Below are 21,376 nucleotides of genomic sequence, written 5' to 3' on the forward strand. Positions count from 1 at the left end.
AATAACATTTTAAAACTATTTATTTCAAATATTCAGAGTCAAATTCATCTGTAGATCACTTGGTTAACTTAAACAGATCTGCACCTGAGATGAATGTGGCTACAGGCCAGGAATTTCAGAAGTGAGCAAGGATTTTGTATGCTCAGTTTGAGACACCTTAGAGGGTTCTGATTTTTGGAGAGCAGGTGTAAAGCACTTTCTGAAAAATCAGGCCCCTTTAAGGTGTTCAAGGTGGGCACTCAAGAGTGAAGACACCCAGAATAACTTCTGAAAGTCTTGAATGTCTAAAGGTGCATTCTGTGTAGAAACAACTCAAACTTTGGTTAGATGCTGTAATTATATTTGCTGTACAAACAGAACAACAACATCTGACTTGCTGTTGGATTTATAGTTAAATTTATACTTGGCTTGGAAGATAAATAGTTGAATTATTAAAACAAAGGCTGTCCCAATTGTAACTGATGACATATTTCAGGTTCATGTAGGTGCTGGGTAGTGGGGTATTCCAGGCAAAGCGATTCAGTTGCATTCACCACACACTTGTTTTAAAACCTGATTTAATATCAGAGGCATGCCAATATCAGGTCTTGGAAGTGTCAAGCAGTGTAAACTTAAGCCAGACATGTATGAGGGCACTATAAGATATGTTTTATTCATATTTCTTAGTCTGCCAAGAAATATAGATGTAATTCTTTTTGAAAAAATTCATTTTGCCTTAGTAATTGCCAGATGAATCTGGTGTCCTTGTGTGATGATGAGAACAACAAATCTGAAGTTACTTAATTTTAACTTTCAAAGACATCCTTGTAATATAACGTTATCTGTCTTGTTGTCCTTAGGTAAAAAAAGAAATTTGTTTTCCCGCTACTCTAGTCCACTCTCCACCAATCAATAGCTCACAATCTGTAGATGTAAAAAAGTTCTACAATATTTAAAATTGGTTAACTGATAACTAGTTGGCATGACATATGGAGTTTTTAATGGGAAGAAAGTTTGTTTATTTTATGCAACTTGTTTGAGTATGGCATATTACTTACAAAACCACAGATGATATGCAAGTTCTGCTAGCAAAGAGTTTTCTAAAGATTCCTCTATTTCATTTTCCATTAAAATAGGCACAGATAGAATGTAATTTTCTCACAATCACTATGAGCCAAGAATAAAAGCTCTTAAATCAGTTCTGAGGAAGTGGAAACACACACACATCCCATAATCACCTGGAAACAGAAATGCGTGAATTTGACTTAATCTGATGTGACCTGCTGAATAACCACAATCAGCATGTGTTTTAGCTATTACACTCCATGATAAAACAGACACTCAAGAAGTAACAGAAAAAATAAGATGCTTTCTAATAGCATTTTTTGCAGTATTATTATAATCCCACTTGTCAACTTAAAGACTGTGGGTAAGATCTTGACTCCATTGAAGTCAATAGGAGTTTTGCCGTTGACTTATCTGGGAACAGGATTTCACCCATACTATTTCATTTTTAACTCAGGCATTGTATGAGTTATTGTTAATGTTGTAGTTTCAATGTTCAAGAAATCATTGTATGAAAATCACCCCAGAAAGATCAAGACTAGTGACATGCAACACTTGAAGACATAGTGAACTTTGAAGAACATGCAAAGATTCAGGTTTGTTTTTAGTTTAATCAAAGAGTTTTACCATCCCTAGATCTTACAGTGTTCAGTCCAAAGAACTAAGTGACCCTTTGATTTCAGATGTTGTAATTACTCCTTATATATCCTATTGTAGGTAATGAGTAATGGCATGCCTCCAAACATCAGGGGATTAATTCTTTACCATTTTACATCCCTGATTTTTTCTGTCATAAAACTAAATACAGATGTTATTCCTTGCCACAATTCAGAATCAAAGAAGAATGAAAACTATTACAGTTGCTTTATTGACCTTGCAGGTTGCAGGGGCCACAAATGTCCACTGAAGTAAGTTCCCATAGCAGCGTATACTCAGAAGTGGTAGCAGTAATTAAAAACTTTTAAAATACATTTCATAATTTACAGGTGCTGAAAGATCCCATTCACCATGTGTGCCATCATATAGCTCTGATATGAGCAAAGTGGGTGGTTTCTCTTTTAACAGAATCTGTCCATCCAGGTCAAATATTTTAAGATTGTGGCTTTAGCTATTTTAGCACATTGTGCCTCAGATCTACCAGAATGCCTGTCATAAACAGATAAGTAAGAGTTAATAGAACAGAAGTACTTCATATCTCTTTTGCCTGGAAAGGGTTAACAAGTCCAGTGAGCCTGGCTGTCACCTGACCAGAGGACCAATCAGAGGACAGGATACTTTCAAATCTTGAGGGAGGGAAGTTTTTGTGTGTGCTGTTAGTTTTTCGTTGTTGTTCGCTCTGGGGGCTCAGAGGGACCAGACGTGCAACCAGGTTTCTCTCCAATCTCTCCGATACAGGATCTTATAAGTTCAGAATAGTAAGTACTAGGTAGATAAAGAGAGTTAGGTTTATGGTTGTTTTCTTTATTTGCAAATGTGTATTTGGCTGGAAGGAGCTCAAATTGGTATTTTGCTGAAAGGATTTTAATTTGTACTTGTATACTTAGGCTGGGAGGGTATTCCCAGTGTCTATAGCTGAAAGACCCTGTACCTATTCCATTTTTTAAATTTACAAAGATAATTTTTACCATTTTTTCTTTCTTTAATTAAAAGTTTTCTTGTTTAAGAACCTGATTGTTTTTTTTATTCTGATGTGAGACCCCAGGGGACGGGGTCTGGATTCACCAGGGAACTGGTGGGGAGAAAGGAGGGAAGGGGGAAAGAGAGGCTAATTTCTCTCTGTGTTAGGATTACTTTCTCTCTCAGGGATAATCTGGGAGGGGAAGAGAGAAGGAGGGGGAAAGATGCATTTTCCTCTCTGTTTAAAGATTCAAGGAGTTTGAATCACAGTGATCTTCCAGGGTAACCCAGGGAGGGGAAGCCTGGGAGAGGCAATGGTGAGGGAAAGGGTTTACTTTCCTTGTGGTAAGATCCAGAGGGTCTGGGTCTTGGGGTTCCCCGGGCAAAGTCTTGGGGGGATCAGAGTGTACCAGGCACTGGAATTCCTGGTTGGTGGCAGTGCTACAGGTTCTAAGCTGGTAATTGAGCTTAGAGGAATTCATGCTGGCACCCCATCTTTTGGACGCTAAGGTTCAGAGTGGGGAATTATACCATGACAATGCCATCTATTATTGATCTACTATCAGCATATAGCACAATTAATCCTTTTAAACAATTTTTTTTTGGACATTCAAAATGTCAGAGCTAACTTCTAGATGCATGTATGCAAATGTGTTTTCCATGCCAAATCAGGATTTACTTGTCTCAGCATGGAAAATTTTCTGTAATTTATAATCTAGGTATTTTAATTATGATTACATTCTTGAAGCCTGAAATCTTTTTATTTGATTTTAATTAACCATTTTCTAGGGCATATTTAGATTAATTTCTATCTATATGAAATGTCATTGAATTTGGCTACAAATCTTATTTTGACAATTAACACCCTGCACGATTAATGATTGATATTGCTCAATCTTCTCTAAACCCTTAAAAAAAATCACATTGTTCTGATGAAAAGCTATGCTCTAATGTTTGTCTGAGCTCTCAGAACACATGCTGAGGTGTCCCCTTTATGCCTTTAGTCTTTTGTGTTTAGAAAATAATAAGCATACCTTTCCATTGGGATATCAGCTAACATTGACCTTTCTCTTCCATGGGCCTTACCTGAGGACAGCAGTTTGTGAGTGCGTAAGAAACTGATTGCCAGACGCATTATGGATGCCTTGTCCAGATGTGAACTAACGCTGTGGGGCAAGGGCAGTTCGTGAGCTAATTCATAGAATACTTCAGTCTCCTTGCTTCTTCTGCACCTTGCTGCATCTCTTGATTTCTCCTTCCTCCTTTCTGAGCTGCTCCTATAAAGTAAGCAAAAAAGACAGCTCCTGAGAAGCAATTCATATCTAAAGAAAGACATTAACTGTCAAGGAGTATGATCTCAGCAGTGAGCCAGCTGGCCATTTGGCTTAAAATAATAGATGTGATAGCATTTTGATTCTTTATAAAAGCCTCTGGAAAGTGACATCACAATAAAGAAAAAGTTGAAATTTTATTCAGGTCAACATTTGGTCCCACTGAATTCCCACTGACTTCAATGGGAGAAAAAAGTGGCCTTTAGTGATGAGACTTGAAAAATACAGCAAATCATGAGTGCTGCCATCATTCAATTTAAATTTGATTCACTAAGGGACTTTGTTTTCAGGAGGTTTTAAAAATTGTTTGGATTTTTCAAGCAAGCTGAATTCAGATATTTTCAGTCTTTGGAGATATATATATTTTTCAAAACGCTTTTTAAAGAAACTGTGACCTCATTTAAAGTCAAAGGCAAAACTGCCATTGTTTTTACAAGGGCAAAGATTACATCCAGAATCTTTTAGTTTCCATAACTATATAAAATAACATATGGAATGATACAGTATTATCATGGAATGCTGTTCTGATAATTCTGCCTACAGTGCAAGGATCTTTTACACTGCTGTCATATGGGACAGATATTAAAGAAAATACACCTCAATAATATGAATTTTACTACTGGCTACAGACCTCTCACAAAGGATCCAATCCTGCTAGGAACAGAGTGTAGAGAGCAGTGCACCACGGTGATGGGTTCACAGCACCTGTTTTACAGTTGGAGCTATTTCAGAGAGTGTGGCACTGTTCCTAGATATAGTGAGTTGGAAAGGCCATTCCTTACATTTCAGTAAAAGTAAGTAGTAGGCTATTAAGCTCTGTTGGGCTACACAGAATGTCACAGTTCAAAAGCTGATGCTACACATGAAAAAGCATCCTTTTTATTTTATTTTTTACTATGAAAGAGACTGACCATGAAATACATTAAATAGAAAAATACTGTAGCATGAAGTACAGCCAATTCTTGGCAAAATCTGTTCTAGTAAAGTCTCCTTCTCTCTCCTGTGTGTCCCTCCAGTGAAATAAACATAACCAGTACAGCTGGCTCCTCCTCTCCAAGGAGAACAAGAAATAACAAAGGTCAAAGGTATTTTACAAGGGGCAGTGGACAAAATTCATCCACCAGAAAGCCCAATGCTAAGTTTAAAGAAGCAAGAAACACAAGCATGGTTTGTTACAAGTTTGAGGTGGTTAGTTTGTTGAGGAAAAACTTCATTAATCCCTATACAGCACTTCATAAATAGTCTTGGAAGGATTAGATTTTTAACCAGTAAATGTCGATTTCACCATACATCCACAAAGCAACGAAAAAATATTTCCACTGTAATAATCAAGATTTACAGATAGGCAAAGTAAAAAATAAAAAAGCTGCTTGAGAATTTAATTAGCGTAAAAATCCAGTGATTTTTGACTTGAATTAGGCTTGTTAGAAATGGAGTAACAAATGAATAGTTATGATTTCTTGATCTAAGGATATTTACTTTGTATATTTTGACCTGTAATGCTGACAATTTGTGTTTTAACAGTCTATAAAGTCAAACTTTTTGAATATCAATGTCTACTGTCATAAAATAATTGTCTGACATCCCCCAATAATGTCATGCCACTGTGAAAATCTAAAATGGATAACAATTTAAAAAAATGCTTACAATTAAACCAATATTATCCATCAGAATTTTTTTTTACAAATTGAATTCTGCCAAATCTATTTATAAAATGCATTTATACCACAGAGCACATCTCCTCCAAAAGGAAATAAAAATTTAAGAGGTGTTTAAAAATCTTCAGCTGATATAAATCAGTGTAGTCCCACTGACTTCAGTAGAACTTAATCAATTTACAACAGCTGATGGCTTTAGCCCTTAGCTGTTCATCATACAGTGTCCAGTGAAATGTATTGCTCCATTTCCTGATCAGAAAACTATAACATAGTAGTCATTTTAAACGATCTGGCTTGGATGAGAACAGGATGTGACATGTAAGAGGTCAGTCTCTCAGTTTCAGAAGCTGCAATTCTTTAGCAAGTATCCCATTTCCAGTGTCACCTACACAGGTTCTCATTTTGAGACTATGAACTAAGATGTCTGTGACCTTGGCCAAATTATAGCATATTTTGAGTGGGAGAGGTTGCGTGGCTGGACAGGTTGGAAGTGCTTGTCATCAGGGGAAATCACAAATGACTTTGTCATCTTGGCTGCAGCTCCGCGCGGCAGCCAGCATATCCGGCTCCTAGGCAGAGGGGTGCCCAGGAAGGCTCTGTGCGCTGCCTCTGGTCACCCCTCCACTTAGGAGATGGAGACATGCAGCTGCTTCCTGGGAGCCTTGCAGACTCTCCCCCACCTGAAGTCAGTGCCACCAAAGTCAGCACCCCCTAGAGCCCACACTCCCTCCTACACTCTCCATGCCCCAACCCCCTACCCCAGCTCAGAACCCGCTCCCGTGCCCAAACTCTCTCCTGAATCCCATACCCCACACTCCCTCCTGCACCCCAACCCCCCCCCACACACTCCAAACCCCTTGGCCCCAGCCCAGAGCCCCCTCCCGCATCCTGAACTTCTCATTTCTGGCCACACCCCAGAGCCCTCACTCCCCCACACAAACCCCAACCCTCTTCCCCAGCCCAGAGCCCCCTCCTGCACCCCAAACTCCTTACCCTGACCCCACCCAACAGCCCACATCCCCAGCTGAATCCCACACCCGCTCCCGCAGCCCAGCCTCCTGCCCCAGCCCAGTGAAAATGAGCAAGTGAGTGAGCAAAGGAGGAAGGGGGGATGAAGTGAGCAGGGTGGGGCCTCAGAGAAGGGGCGGGGCAGGGGCAGGGGCAGGCCAAGGGTATCCAGTTTTCTGCAATTAGAAAACTGGCAACCCTAGCCTAGGGGATGAGGTTGTAGATGTGTGCTGATGGGCATGTTACCAGAGTAAAAAGCCTCGGAAATACATCTTTTAATCCCTAAGACTGACCTCCAGCCAACTTAGTACAGAACTATTTTTTTCCCAGGTGAATATATTCTAAAATGTTGATGGAGAGACTATTATGAAAGTTATCTATAAGATGCTGCAAACATGGAAATAGCAGTCGCATAGAAATTTGACAATATTTCAAAAGGACTGCTTAGGCCCTCAATAGGGGACACTGATTCTTTACTTTGACTGGGTGGAGTTTTCATATCATGGGACTATGGTAATTTAACAAACACAAGTTAATTAGTATAGCATCTTAGCCTTAGGCCATAGTGCACAATCAAATAAATATAAGATAAATCAGAAATTTAAATCAACACAGCTCAATAAAATAAATACAGACTTTTCAGATGCAAAAGAAGATAACATCAACTCTTCTCCCAAAATCAAATACACTTTTAAAATCACAACCCATCAAACAAGATGCAAAATTAAAACAAGAAGGGTTAGAAATATATTTGTTCATTTAGTCAGAAGGAACCTACCTTTCACATACTTTTTTCTTGTCTTTATGACTGGCCGGCAACTAGGGTGAAAGCCCATATAATAGAAACATTTTCCCCACACAACAAATATTTTAGTTTTTGATCTGGTGTAGGAGAAGACACCTGAGCCAAGAATAGGATTTAAGGTAATTTAATAGTGATCTAATAAGTAATGGTCAGATTATCTGCTCATGTACAGTCCCTCCACCCACATTTCTGCACCGTTTGTGTGCAGGAGAGTCAGCTACCTCTATTGTCCTTCTTATACAGATTGCAGGAGAAGCAGAACCATGTGTGTATTTTTACATCAACGTTTTCTCAGGGAAATTATGTTTTTAAAACTCCATTTCTATGTAAAGAAACCTATGCTATGCCCCAAATGATTCATCTCTAGAAGTAAGCCCACCAGTGGAATAAGGATTAGAAACAGAACAAAAACAAAAAAGAAAACCCCCATGCAGCAATATTTATGAGAACTTCCAATTGTGACTTGGAGAATGTAACTCAAACCACAAACGTTTTAGTTCCATTCTAAATGTAGAGCCCACGATTTTCAAATTGGTTCTAAATTATACAAAACATTCAAAATTGTAGAAAGTAGCATCCCCACCAAAAAACTTCCTTTCATTTCAATTCTAAACCAAGCACGTACACAGGACAACATTTGCCATTCACAAATTAAAAAAGGGTTGTGTAAGACTGGCAACCTCATGATGCCACTCAAGTCACAAAGGAAAATATTTAGTTTTGTCAACCTTAGTAAATATAATACAGAAGTGTGGCTAATGAGGCAAGCTGGTTTCATTAATGATGGTTGCCCAAGATTTTTAATAACCTATGCTGTCGTTAGAGAGTAATTGTTTCAAACTGTATTACACTATCCTTCTACAATGTTTCTGATCACAGTCATAATTTTCATACCTGACGTTTGTTAAAATGTATTACATACTGCATCCATGGCTCTTCTTTACCCTACGAATCCCTAGGGTAAAGAAAAGCAGGCTCTCTACCTTTTACAGAATTAATTTGCTCAACCATTACATTTTTAAATAAATAAATAAGTTATCTGAATGCAAGCACTTCTGCTTGAAATACTCCCCCCTCTCCCCCGGTCACCTCATGTATATCTGTTTTTTCCTTTTCTTTCCCTAACACAGCACACTGAAGCTGCATCATTACTGCAACCAGACATCCAACACACACACACACATTGGTGCAACGCCAGCTATTTCTAGTGGCACAGAGAATCCCAACAACATGACTCTATCTACTCTTCTTTGTTTATTTGCCGGCCAGGAACAACTCTTTTAAAGAATGTCACTCAATGCTTCCACTTCGTAGCTGTGAGGTTTCAAAAACTGCTGGTGTACATGTTTGTTGGTTTGTTTTTCCAGCCTCATGGAACATCCTGCACAAGCAATGACAGTCAAGCAAAACAGAGACCTCACTAGTATGTGGTATTTTCATTGTTTTCCTTTGCACACTGAAGGCCAAGGCTGGCTGCAGTTACTCCTACTGATTTCAGTGGAGGAGTATTTTACCCAGTCTATGGCTTGATTCATCCATGTCAGTGGAAGCAGAACTACACAACAACAGGGCTGTACTAAGCCACGAAAGAGTGCTTACACTTAATCTTTTTCATACCTCATTCTGATAAGAGGACGGAACAGGGAGAAGGCAGGGCTTAGCAAACTCCTGAATCACTCCCTCACAGCAATTTTAGTCAGGCTACAACCCACTTTTGCGGAGAAAAAGAAAGAGCTGTTTGGCCTGAATGCATGTTGTTCTCTGGAAAAAGTGACTCAAAAACATGGATCTACCTCACCCAAACTTCTCTGGGACTTTCAAGGAACAATGTGTAGACACAGTGTTTCCACCAACACACAAACACAGAGCCTATCAGCTGCCAAGTGCCTCCAGCGAACCCCCTCAAAGGCCATTGGTTCAAAGGGGCCTGGATTAGACCCTCATCTCTCCACACACACACACACACACTCACGTTGTAATTGCATGAGTAAGAAAGGAATGTCAAAGTCCAAACTTCTGCAGGAAAACAACAAAATCACACCCAGGTCAGGGAGCAGGCTAGACTGGCTCCCTCACCAGAGTACCTCAGCCTCCTTTCAGGGAATAATGGTGGGTTGGTTGTTTGGGTGGAAGAAAAAGAAAGTTTCAAGCAAGGGTTTTCCATGCTAGTTTGATGATGCTCTGGGGTGGCTGAAGCAGTGTTTATCCATGCATGAGCACAGTTAAAGAGTTTGACCTGCAAGAAAAGGAAGTGTTGAGAATCTGTGGATGATTCTCAAACCATAGAATATAAACAGCTTGTCTTCCCTTCCCCACCCTCCCAAAAGGCTGTTTACAAGATTCCTTAGTCGCTTTTGAGTGTGTTTAGTTCAGATTCTGAAAACTGCTGTTGTATGGGGGCAAAGAAGACAAAGTACTCAGGAGTACTTAATGAAATCACATGAATTATCAGTAGCAAAAGTTCCCCAGGCCCCCCAAAATAAGCCAACAACAGAACAGCCCCAAAGACAACTATAACACCGACAGACTCCAGTCAGTGGCAAGCAGGATTGAACCTGGGACCTCTGGAGCTTAATGCATGAGCTAAGGCTCTAAGAGCAAACTCTTTAACCTCTCACTTGCTCTCGGCACTACTAGATGGGACAGAACACCACACCCAGAAAGTGTGTGAGTTACATACTTCCCCTCACTGGGGAAGCACATCCCAAAGACTTCCCAGTTGAAATCCCAGACAAGCCCCCACTTGACATACCAACAGACCCGTGTTGTCAGTGGGCAGGATTGAACCTGGGTCCTCTGGAGCGTAAAGACTGAGCCCCTACCGCATGAACTAAAAGACAACTGACTGTTAGCTAAGGCTGTAGACCAGACTCATTTATCTTTCTCTAAGTGGTTTCAGTGCCACTAGATGGGACAGAGCACCACACCCAGAAGTTGTGCGGGTTACACAACCACACAAATAAGAACAAACAAAGAGTATAACTCAACCAGCCAGATGAGCTCCAATTATTTTAATTATGCCCTGAACAGAATTAAGGGCCAGATTGTGATCCCCTTTCTCAGGGTGAATAGCCCCTTGCACCAGAATGGTCTCACTGAAGTCAGTGGGAGTGTTTGCAGAGTCAGGATGAGTTACAGGGATCACAAACTGGCCCTAAAATGTAACCCTTATTCCAGTATTGTAGTTGTGTGTATAGCTGCCTACCTTCAGGAAAACAAAGCAATGTACATGCATTTTTGTTTTAAAATATGGCTCTGTTCAGTCATGGGGTAACTAGAATCCATTTGCACTCGGTAAGTAATTCTTGTCTATCACAGGTATAAAGTGTTCACTAGTTTGAAGTAGTGTTAGACACGCAAATTCTGCCCTGGGCTGCACCTATGCAAGCCCTCTGATATCAGGAGAGGTTGCACGGGATAGAGACTGGCCCCGTTTATTTAAATAAAGTGAATCCATTCCTGAGCTGGATCAGCTGACATACAAACTTCTGCTTGGTGCATCCATATTTGTTCTTTCGTCCCACCCCACCAATAACTGGCTTTACGTCAACTAAGAATACTTGTCCTCAGTTAGTATATCTCATCTTTAACCTTTCCATGAACATCTACCCTTCAATGTTCTTGGTGGCTATTTAGCAGCTAGTATCCTGGCAATCAGCTTTAGAGATGGGTCCTTCTGCTATGGACTTAAGCTTGTTTAGTGGACTCTTCATAGTGTCACCAGAGTTGATCATCTTCCGTCTTTACACAAGTCCACGTGTGTGCGCACCGCATGACAGTGCTGCTGGAACAATTTACATAGCTGGGGGTGCTGAAGGCGGAAACCATGTATGTGGATTGTTATTACTACTTCAAGCCAGGGGGTGCAGCAGCATTAGGGTGACCAGACAGCAAGTGTGAAAAATTCGGACAGGTGGTGGGGGATAATAGGAGCCTATATAAGAAAAAGACCCAAAAATTGGGACTGTCCCTATAAAATCGGGACATCTGGTCACCCTAAGCAGCATCCCCAGCACCCCTACTTCCAACACCTATGCTGCGGAGGAGGAGTGAATCTGTGTGCGCGTGCACGTGTGTGCGTGCATGTTTAGGGCTAGCATCCTTGTCAAAAAGTGTTTGTTCTGCAGAATGTTATAACCCTGTAATACAATTAGGTTCCAGAGCACTGAAGTCCCAGGGCCTCTGCAGTTAATACTCAAAAAGCAGAAATCAGTATTTAGCTATGGTAGTTTTCACTGATACAACATCTACTGTACTGTGAATTTATAAAATGTTTAGAATTACATAGCTTCAGACGGGCTTACTTTAGTTTACTTAATTAGTTTTGTGTCTCTGGACTTTGTTTGAAACTGCTGTGTAAGTAAACCTCTTAACCTTATAAAGTAACAGGCATATTACCTTACATTACAAGGCTCGTTATTAAGCACTTGTAGCTCAGACATGTATTAAAGGTCAAGAATCCACAGTTAATTAAACTGTCACACAAAATATCTATAGTAATTCATGCTGGCTTCAATGTTTACAGTAAAAGCTTCAGATGTTAACTTGTAGAACAAGAATAGCTACGAAAAGATAACATAAAATATACATGATTTACTGTACACACAGAATGGTTGACCAAATTGATTAGACCTCATTTAGAACAGTAAGAATTTAAAGGAATATTTTTAGAATAAAATTCATATAAATCTAAAAGTAATTAACTATGTGGATAATAGTCTATTACTGATTACTTTTTAATTAAACCAAAAGCACTTTTTATCACTTATTTACATTTTGCATTTCACTCAATTTGGACAATAAGTGCCAGATATTCAGCAGCTTTAAAATAGCATAGGATCTAGCCCTGAAACTATAAACTGGTCAGTTTCTCTTCTGTTTACAGTCATTTTCACTTTCTGGTTCTACACTAGTTCAGCGATTCAGTGTTTGAGTCCAGTTCCATAGACACTATTTAACAAATGTACAAAAGTGGGTGTCATTCTTATTTTATTTTTAAATTTCATTAAAGTATTTTTAATAATGGGGTTTTGTAACAACTTTATCCATCTTATGTTCAAAAATAACCTTCACTCTGGGCATCACACTGTCCTTTTGACAGTGCCCCATTAAATTAAGAAAACTGATAACTTGTAAATGAAACGTGCATGATAAACAGCAGTTCACTCACTCATCAGGAACTGCGACCAAAAATATGGAAGCTGAGAGTGTAACTCCATCCCATTTAAAGAAGACAAGATTGTCCCAGGCAAAACCAAGGTAAGACTTTCTCTGGTGAAAGGGGTTCACTGATGCATTATTTTCACAGGGATGGCCAAATGGTGGCTCGTGAGCTGCATGTGGCTCTTTTACAGTTAAAGTGAGACTCACAAAGCCCCCTTACTCCACCCCATCATTCTCTGTCTACCAGGCTGGTGGGCGAGCTCAGGGCTTCTGCCCTGTGGCAGGCTGGTGGGGATAGTTAGAGGCTTCTGCCAGACATGACTGGTGCCTGCTCGGGGGAGGGCACAATTTAAAGCTTCATCCCCCCAACAACTTGAGTCACACACATCCCAGGCACTCTGCTCCTCTTACCCTCAGTGTCCCCCACCTCCATCCCCGGAGGCTCCCAGGTGTTAGCTCCACATGGAGACACAGCGGCAAAGAGCTGGGAGCTGCAGGGAGAAGCCACTGCTTTAGCTCCATGGGGAGAGGCAGCAGCAAAAGCAGCAGCTCCAGCAGCTGCCAGGCGGGGAGGGAGCCTGGCGGCACCAATTTACCAAATAGGGCCAGCAAACCCTGACAAAAATCTGCGTGGAGTACATGACCCCAGGTGCCCTTCCCACATCACCTCTGGCTTCTGCCCAGCGGGGAGAGGATCTTGCCTCAGGGCTTCAGCAGGAGCAGGGCTGGAGCCCCAAGCCCAGTGGGCATCTCCCTGCGGGGCTGGAGCTCCAGCAGGCACGCCCTGGCCCTTGAACTGTGGAAGATTGTCAGATGTGGCTCAGAGGGTCAGTAAGTTTGGCCACCCCTGTTCTAAAGGCTTAAAGCAGACTCAAGTGGCCAAATTCTGCTTAGCCATAAATGACCGTGTTTAAATTATACACCAGGTGTTAACTGATTTGAAAACAAGTGTGTGAATATATAAGTGGTAAAGTGGTGTAACTTGCACTGATTTGGCATCCAGTGGGTGTGCAAAACAAGTGCAAGGTCCACACCAAAGGGGGTTAATTAGTACATTGAAGGAATGAAAGTTTGGGTATTGCAGGAAGTCAGTCACTAACAGGAGGGCAAAAGAGAAATAGGGGTATATGTTACCTTATATCCTTCCTTCTTTTAAGGTTGCTTCTTCCTGCTGTGCCACAGCACTCTGCCCCTTTGGTTGCTACACTTGTTTTGCACACGCAAATTGGTGCAAGCTAAAATCACATCCCTATTTACACCCATTTTTTTTATCAGTTTGTACCCTCAAAGTTTAATTTAGAACAAGATTTTCATGGAGATGAGCCTGCTAATCCTAGGTCTGAATTTGGCCTTTGGTTTCTATTTGCAAGTAAGTATGGGAGTGAATTTGAACTGGCAGAAGTGAGATATACTTGAAGTCTTGGGTAGGGGGCAGAGATCAGAACATGCTGTGGGAGCTAAGCTTTTTTCAGCTTTCTATCTGTAATTATAAGTCTTTCTAAAAGGTGCCTAGCACCAGGGTTTGGGGCTTGATTAACAATGGAATTTGAACGTGTGGAAAAGGAGGAATAGGATTTAGGGGGGGATAGTTAGTAACACAGCAAATAAATCTAAGCACTTTTAAAGTACATGAAGTCCATACCACCATTACAATTTCCATGTCCCAGACTAGCTCAGCAACAGATAAGGACTCTTCCACAGCCATGTTGATGTCAAAATGAACAGACTGATTCTTTGGGGAAGTCAGATTTGTAATCTTCCACACGTTTTTAAATTCCAGAAGGGATAGATCCTCTCTCATGTATGAAGCACTAATATGTTATTACACTTGTAATCGAGTGTTATTGGATTTGTAATTTTTTAAAATGAAAATTCCTGGCATAAGTTTCTGAAAGACATTTACAGAGACAAAAAGCATAACATCTACTTTTAAAAAGTTTATAGCACTGACATCTTGCTTTTTATGCAGATATACCCCGTTAATCAGCAACTGAAGGCATCATCACAAACATTAAAGGTATCAAAGGGATTTAAGAGCAGTTCTGATGTTAATGACCCTGGGCTACAAGAGCAATTAATTTCTTTAACATCCATGTACATAGTATGTCACCACATTCTGATCATTTGGTACATTCTAATAACAACCAAAAGAAAGTCAGTACAAATCTATTATAGTCGTTCGTTGTAACTTTCTCTGCAGTTATGTGGAACTTGAAATGCGAAAAGTTAAAGTTAGAATTTTAGCAAATTCTCCTCTGTCTATACTTGGGTTGCTTTGCAGTGTGCACATGATGCAAAGAGACCTTAAGGCCAGAATGGCTGGTCTCAGGAGGATTACTCCAGCTCTGGGGCAAACTCCAGTGGTGTAGACTCAGATCCTATGCCATCTCCACTCACTGTGGTTAGAATAAGGGGTATGGTTACTGGTAAATGGGATAGGACTAGAGCTTCTCTGCACCACAATTATCCCTGACTACTGTAATGGCCATTGAGGCTATTGTCAATCTTGGTAATTTAGAGTAGTCCAAAAACTGCTCTAATTTCTATGAGCAGCTAGAGCAAAGGTTCTCAAACTGGCGGTTGTGAGCCCTCAGAGGATTGTGAGATTATCATGGGGGTAGGGGGCCATGAGCTGTCAGCCTCTACCCCTAAATCCCATTTCTCATCCAGCATTTATAATAGAGTTAAATATAAAAAATATGGTTTAAATTTATAAGGGGGGGCACACTCAGAGGCTTGCTGTGTGAAAGGGGTCACCAATGCAAAAGTTTGAGAACCACTGGTCTAGAGGATAGAACGAGCCTAGCACACAGCTCGTCTTGGGTCAGAGAAGTACAAAGCCACCTTTTACAGCCTCCCCTCCTGAGCAGTACTATCCTAACTCAGCCACCACCATGGTTCTGGATCATTGCGTCTTTTAATCTGATGCTAAAACTGTTTGGCACAACACAACTACAGTGACATTCAGCATCCTTTAGAGGCTGTTTGGAATGCCAGATAAAACAGCCATTGAGAAATGTGTTGAGCAAGGACAGTTTCAATGCAGGTTCACCTTGAAAACGAGCAATTGCACTACCCACCTTGTAAATAAACTTTTCCAAGCAATGCAATGTTTTTCTGTGGTATTGCTTTTCTTCACAACCTCTACTTTTAAATCAATGTTAATTGTAATAAAATAGGAATTGGAATCACATCATAAAGCTGAGGATACTGAGGATAGTTGCCAATATGGAGCACTATATATTTATCAATTATTTGTATTCAGAGAGATTAAAGATCTTAATCTCACAGCAGCCTTTTGTTGTAGCAATCAGTCATCCTTGACAGCTAATCTACAGATCTGTACAAATAATTACTCAGAAACTCAGCAAGTATTGTTAAGATCTGCTTTCAGATAAGTCAACTGTTTACCTAATCTGAAAGCACATAGGAAAAGGTGTGCGTTATCTCTGTAGTAGAGGGTAAGAACAGGGATGAACAAAGTGCAGCCCACAGGCCTGTGTGGCACTAGAAGTTGTGCTCTGCACAGCATCCAACCACCCTGATTTTTCAGATGAAAGCACAGACTACGTTCTAGCATGTGATAGGCCTCCTTGAGCCAAGATGAAGGCTGCTCAGCTCAAGGTAAACCATTTCATGCTGGGATCCATAGACCCGCAGGTAAATCAGCCTGTCTCCTTTTAATTCTGATCACTATTTTAAGGCTACAGCTACATTTTGCCACCAGATTACCTCAATGTAAACTCTCTGCACAAATCTGTGGGCAAAATTTTGCCCTAAAGTCCGCTGGTTTGTGAATGACTGGGAAAAAAATTGCTTCAATCTGCTGACATATTCTGGATATACACAACCTACAATGTGGGCAATACCAGCTGAGGTTTGTGGGACCTGTGGTTAAAATCACGAGTACTCCAGAAGGCCCAAACTTGCAGCCACAACACTAGCTTTTATCTGATAACACTGGCATACAGTTCTGTTAAAATTTCACTCCGGATGTCTTTGTGGAAAGAAACAATCAGAAAGTGGCTTGCAGAACGGGCGTGGACCATCAAGGACTCGAGAGAAACCTCTTTGAAAGGAAGACGTTTGAAAATACCCCACATCCTGCTTTTCCACCATAATATCGCCACTTCATAAACAAGATGGTATCAACAGCCAATCTTATAAGGTGCTGGAGGCGCCTAACCCCCATTTCACTGTGTGTGAAACCAGCCCAATTGAAGTCAAAGGCAAAACTCTCACTGACTTCAGTGGGGCCAGGACTTCACCATGTGAGTAGTCCATGTAATAAGTGGCCAGTGGGTGAACCATGGGCTCAGGGAGGCTAGCCTCTGGCCCAGCCCATCCCTTCTGCCTGTGACCCAGACCCTCTCAGACCCTCTCCATGCTGAAGCCCAGAGACCCCATCTGCGGCCGCCAACCACTCCTCACCCCCTCAGCCCCAGGCCACCTAAGGGCCTTCAGCCCCAGAGCACCTTCAGCCCCAGAGCACTGGGTGGGCGGCATGCAGCCCCCCTCTCTGCCAGCCCCTGGAGTGCAGCACAGTGCGGCCCTGGACCTCGGGTGGTCCCAGCCATCCCAATCCCAGTCGTCCTAGCTCCAGCCCTGCCCCAGCCGGCTTCCAGGAAGAAGAGCAGCCTGCCTGGGCTGGAACAACTAGTGGTAAGCAGGAGGGGGCTTCCAGGCGGAGCATGGGGGGGCATGTGGGGCTGTTTGGAGAGACACAGCCTTCCCCAGCCTATTATACACGCCGCCCATGAGTGGGACTACTCACAGGGTGAGATTTTGTGCAACAGAACTCTCAGCACAGGAGCAGGGAGGCTAAAGTGGCTTCGCCATTTTATATCTGTGCTGCTCTGGTGGCCAGAGATACCCCCAGAGTAACATAGACAGCACTGTCCATGTTAAAACATCCTCTCCAGGGTTGCCTTATGGGCTGCAGCACTGCTAAGAATTCTTACAGCACACAGCACTGTGTGTTGTAGTCCAGCCCAACACACCCCTACAGCACCACAGCACCTATTCCTGTCCCTGGGCTTGCAAGGAGAGTCCTTCAGAAGAGGCCTTATGGCTGTTTTCCAAAGTATCAGCTCTGAAGAAATCCTCCCCTGACCAGAGTTGCTCTTAGGGCCTCTTTACAGCATTCCAGCCCCTTTTACCTGGCGTGAAAAGGCTGGAGCAGGGGTGCAGATCTCACCCACAGTGTATCAAGTTAAGCACGTACTTCAGGTCTTTGTAGGATTAGCAGGTAAAACCTTGAATGTAAAAGTAAGGTAATTGAAAATGAGATCCTAAATGTACACTATGATGCGCTCGGATTCTGGAAACATGATTTTGATTATTTCTTCAAATAGATAATGTTCGTAGGTTTCTATGGATACATATTTCAAATAAATAATGTCTGGACATGAGCCTTTGTTGAATTATTGAGGATGAACTCAAGAGGAACTAGGATTTCTTTTTAACACGTCCATTTATTCATATCTCCACAAAAGAAACACAACTACTTGTCTCATTAAGTCACTTTGTTTCAAAGATCATATGTCTGTGTGTTTGTTGATCTCTTTATATATAGACTATGTGCATAGGGTTACCAGGTGTCCGGTTTTCAACCGGAACACCCAGTCAAAAAGGGACCCTGGTGGCTCCAGTCAGCACCGCCAACTGGGCTGCTAAAAGTCCAGTCGCCAGTGCAGCAGGGCTAAGGCAGGCTCCATGCGGTTCCCAGGAAGCAGCTGGCATGTCCCTCTGGCTCCTTGGCAGAAGGACGGCTGGGGGGGCTCTGCGTGCTGCCCCCGCCCTGGGCACGGGCTCCACAACTCCCATTGGCTGCGCTTCCTGGGAGCCACAGGGAGTCTGCCTTAGCCCTGCTATGCCACGGACTGGGAGCTGCCTGATGTAAGCAAGCACCACCCGGCTGGAGCCTACACCTCAACCTGCAGCCCCAGGTCGGAACCCCCTTCCACACCCTAACTCCCTCCAGGAGCCCGCACCCTCTCCTGCTCCCCAACTACCTGACCCAGCCCTGAGCCAGCTCCTGTACCCCAAACCCCTCATCCCCAGACCCACCCCAGTGCCCACACCCCCAGCTGGAGCCCTCTTCTCCTCCCACATCCCAACATCCTGCCCCAGCCTGTTGAAAGGGAGTGAGGGTGGGGGAGAGCAAGCAACGGAGACGGGGAGATGGAGTGAGCAGGGGGGGGCTCAAAGAAGGGGCGGGGGCAAGGCCTCAGGGCAGGGGTGGGGTAGGATAAGGGGGTTGAGTTTTGTGTAATTAGAAAGTTTGCAACCCTAAATGCATAGTGAAAGTACATATATGTAAATGCATTTATAATTTTATATTTCAGCTTATAAAAATTTGCCCATTGATTCCCCCTAGGTGACTTTGAACCAATGTCTGTTAATGGCCTATGTCTCGTCTTGTTCCTGTGAAGTCCCAAGAACAACATAAAGTTTATACAAGATCTCTGATCAGAAAATCTTCATGCAAGAATGTCAATTTCATTTAATAGCTGCATCTTGATTATATTAGGGCCTAGCTGATTAAACAGGAATGTGTGGTTTCTTTATGGTCTTTTCATTCACTTACAGCCATTCGCGATGAGATCATGAATATCCAGGGATCCTAATTACAGAAATGCACAAGACTTATCCTGTCATTTGGTCTATCTCCCTGACATTGGTGAGAGTAATAATTCCTAGAACAATAACGTATCCATTCTAACTTTAAATATCCCAAGTAATGTGGTTTTCTCCACTTCCTTTAAGGATCATTATCAGGAAGTATGTCCTGACAATACGCCTACAATTTCTGGTCTTAATTTCTTCCCATCATTCTACTTTTTAGGATGAAAGTTTTGCCTGAGTAAGGACTGTGGAACAAGGATCTCTAGGGTCTCCCCATCAATACCTCATTTTCCTTTTCCACGTAGCCACGGTCTCATATTATATTTCTTTAGTGGTCAATGCCATTCTAAATTAAACCATCAGGAATCTGAGGGGAAAGCCACTACTAGTCTACCCTTATCTTAGTAGGTACTAATGTGAGATTGAAACCATAAGTCTGTCACCACTTTATGTTCAGAGAATAGGAGAGATGCATCCTGTATAGTAGTTTAGGGGGGCATGTGAGAGTAAATGACCATTCAAAGAGGGGAAAACTATGCATATGACCCTATCTCAATTAACGTGATGTAAACCCAGGCTAAATTCACTGAAGTGAGTAGAGTTACCCTGGATTTAAAGCTTGGTATCAAATCATGCCCAGATTTTTCAGAGCCTTAATGTCCTTGAATATTTCTTTCCAGCTGTTTAGTATTTTGGCTGGCTGGCTTTTTTAGGCAATAGCTTCATTGTGCCAGCTAGAATGACTAGAGAAAATGGTTCTCTTTCTAGCATATTCCACCTCATTCTTGTGCTCCATGAAAAGACATCTGATGAGAAACAAAAGGCACTTCTCCATCCCCACTCCAGTTTGAATCCTTCAGACTAATATGAACCTTAACACTCTACGTTGGAGGCAAGTTAGATTGGGTCAAATTCATTCCTGAGGTAAACTAATTACGTCAATGGAGTTATACCACAGATTGTCCCAAAGTGTTCATCTTCACAACAATGAAGCCAAAGTCACAGATAAGTTGGTAAGAATTTCAGTCAAATAGCCAACACATAAAAATGCCTTAGAACTGAGAGATTATTTTGGTTGTTATCAAAATTTGATGAGCATTTAAGCAATTCTTAAATGCCTCTCAGCATTTGGCTCTGCAGTGAAATGTTTGAATGAAGTGGAAACTACATGTAAAGAGGAAACAATTGTAGCTCTCAATATCAGTATTTCAAATATTTTAAAAATTAGGGCTTGGGTTGCTGAGCTCGGTTGGCAACTCTTGTGACACAGGATAATTACTCATTATACAAAATCTTTCAACAGGACCAAGAGTATAAAGGAGCTTAAACTTTAAGGCAATGGGAACAAATGCAAGCAGAGCCATTTGATTTTTTTTAAATGGCCTTGCTTTAGCAACTTTAAATTTCTGAACATCCTTGTAAACTAATATCGTTTAAACAGATTAATTTCTCCTTTTACACATGGACCAAATCTGAGAAAGAGACATTTAGTGTATATAAAACTGAAGGGAAGTGGTTACATCTTCTGTGTGTTCTTTGCTATTATCATTTGCACTGTTAGGCCAGCTTCTCCTTCTAATCCATCCTGAACTGATGTTATAATGCCATTACATTAGTGTGTTACAATGATTGACTGTGATGCCACAGATTCAGCATTGTGATTACTGCAGGATCAACGACTAGGGGAAACTGCTTTCTAAGGGTACATCCAGACTACCCGCCGTATCGGCGGGTAGCGATCGATTTATCGATCCCCAAACGCTCGCTGTCGACTCCAGAACTCCACCGGAGCGAGTGGCGGTAGCGGAGTCGACGGGGGAGCCGCAGCCGTCGATCCCGCGCCATGAGGACAGGAGGTAAGTTGGAATAAGATACGTCGACTTCAGCTATGGTATTCCTGTAGCTGAAGTTGCATATCTTACATCGACACCCCCCATCTCCCCACAGTGTAGACCAGGCCTAAGGAATAAAGTCACCTTTAAGATACAAAGAGTTAAGTTCATTGCTGGTGTTGGTGGATGCAACTCCATTTACATTATTACAGTTGTCCCTGTGTAAACCAGATAGTTTACCCCAATAAACTAACAGAAACAGCAGTAGAAATTCTAGAAAACGTGTAAAGA

General features: G+C 41.9%; 1 protein-coding gene across 3 annotated transcripts in view; it reads right to left on the minus strand.

The window, feature by feature from the left end:
• EPAS1 (endothelial PAS domain protein 1) overlaps positions 1-21,376 on the minus strand; it is a 151,189-nt gene that overhangs the window by 71,449 nt on the left and 58,364 nt on the right. For all 3 annotated transcript variants that reach the window (XM_050951801.1, XM_050951802.1, XM_050951800.1), the window contains exon 2: positions 3,748-3,938. In XM_050951801.1, the coding sequence (XP_050807758.1) occupies positions 3,748-3,938 (191 nt within the window). The remainder of the gene's footprint in view (positions 1-3,747; positions 3,939-21,376) is intronic.

Source organism: Gopherus flavomarginatus, chromosome 4 (assembly GCF_025201925.1).
Source record: "Gopherus flavomarginatus isolate rGopFla2 chromosome 4, rGopFla2.mat.asm, whole genome shotgun sequence".
In the NCBI taxonomy this organism is placed as follows: Eukaryota; Metazoa; Chordata; order Testudines; family Testudinidae; genus Gopherus; species Gopherus flavomarginatus.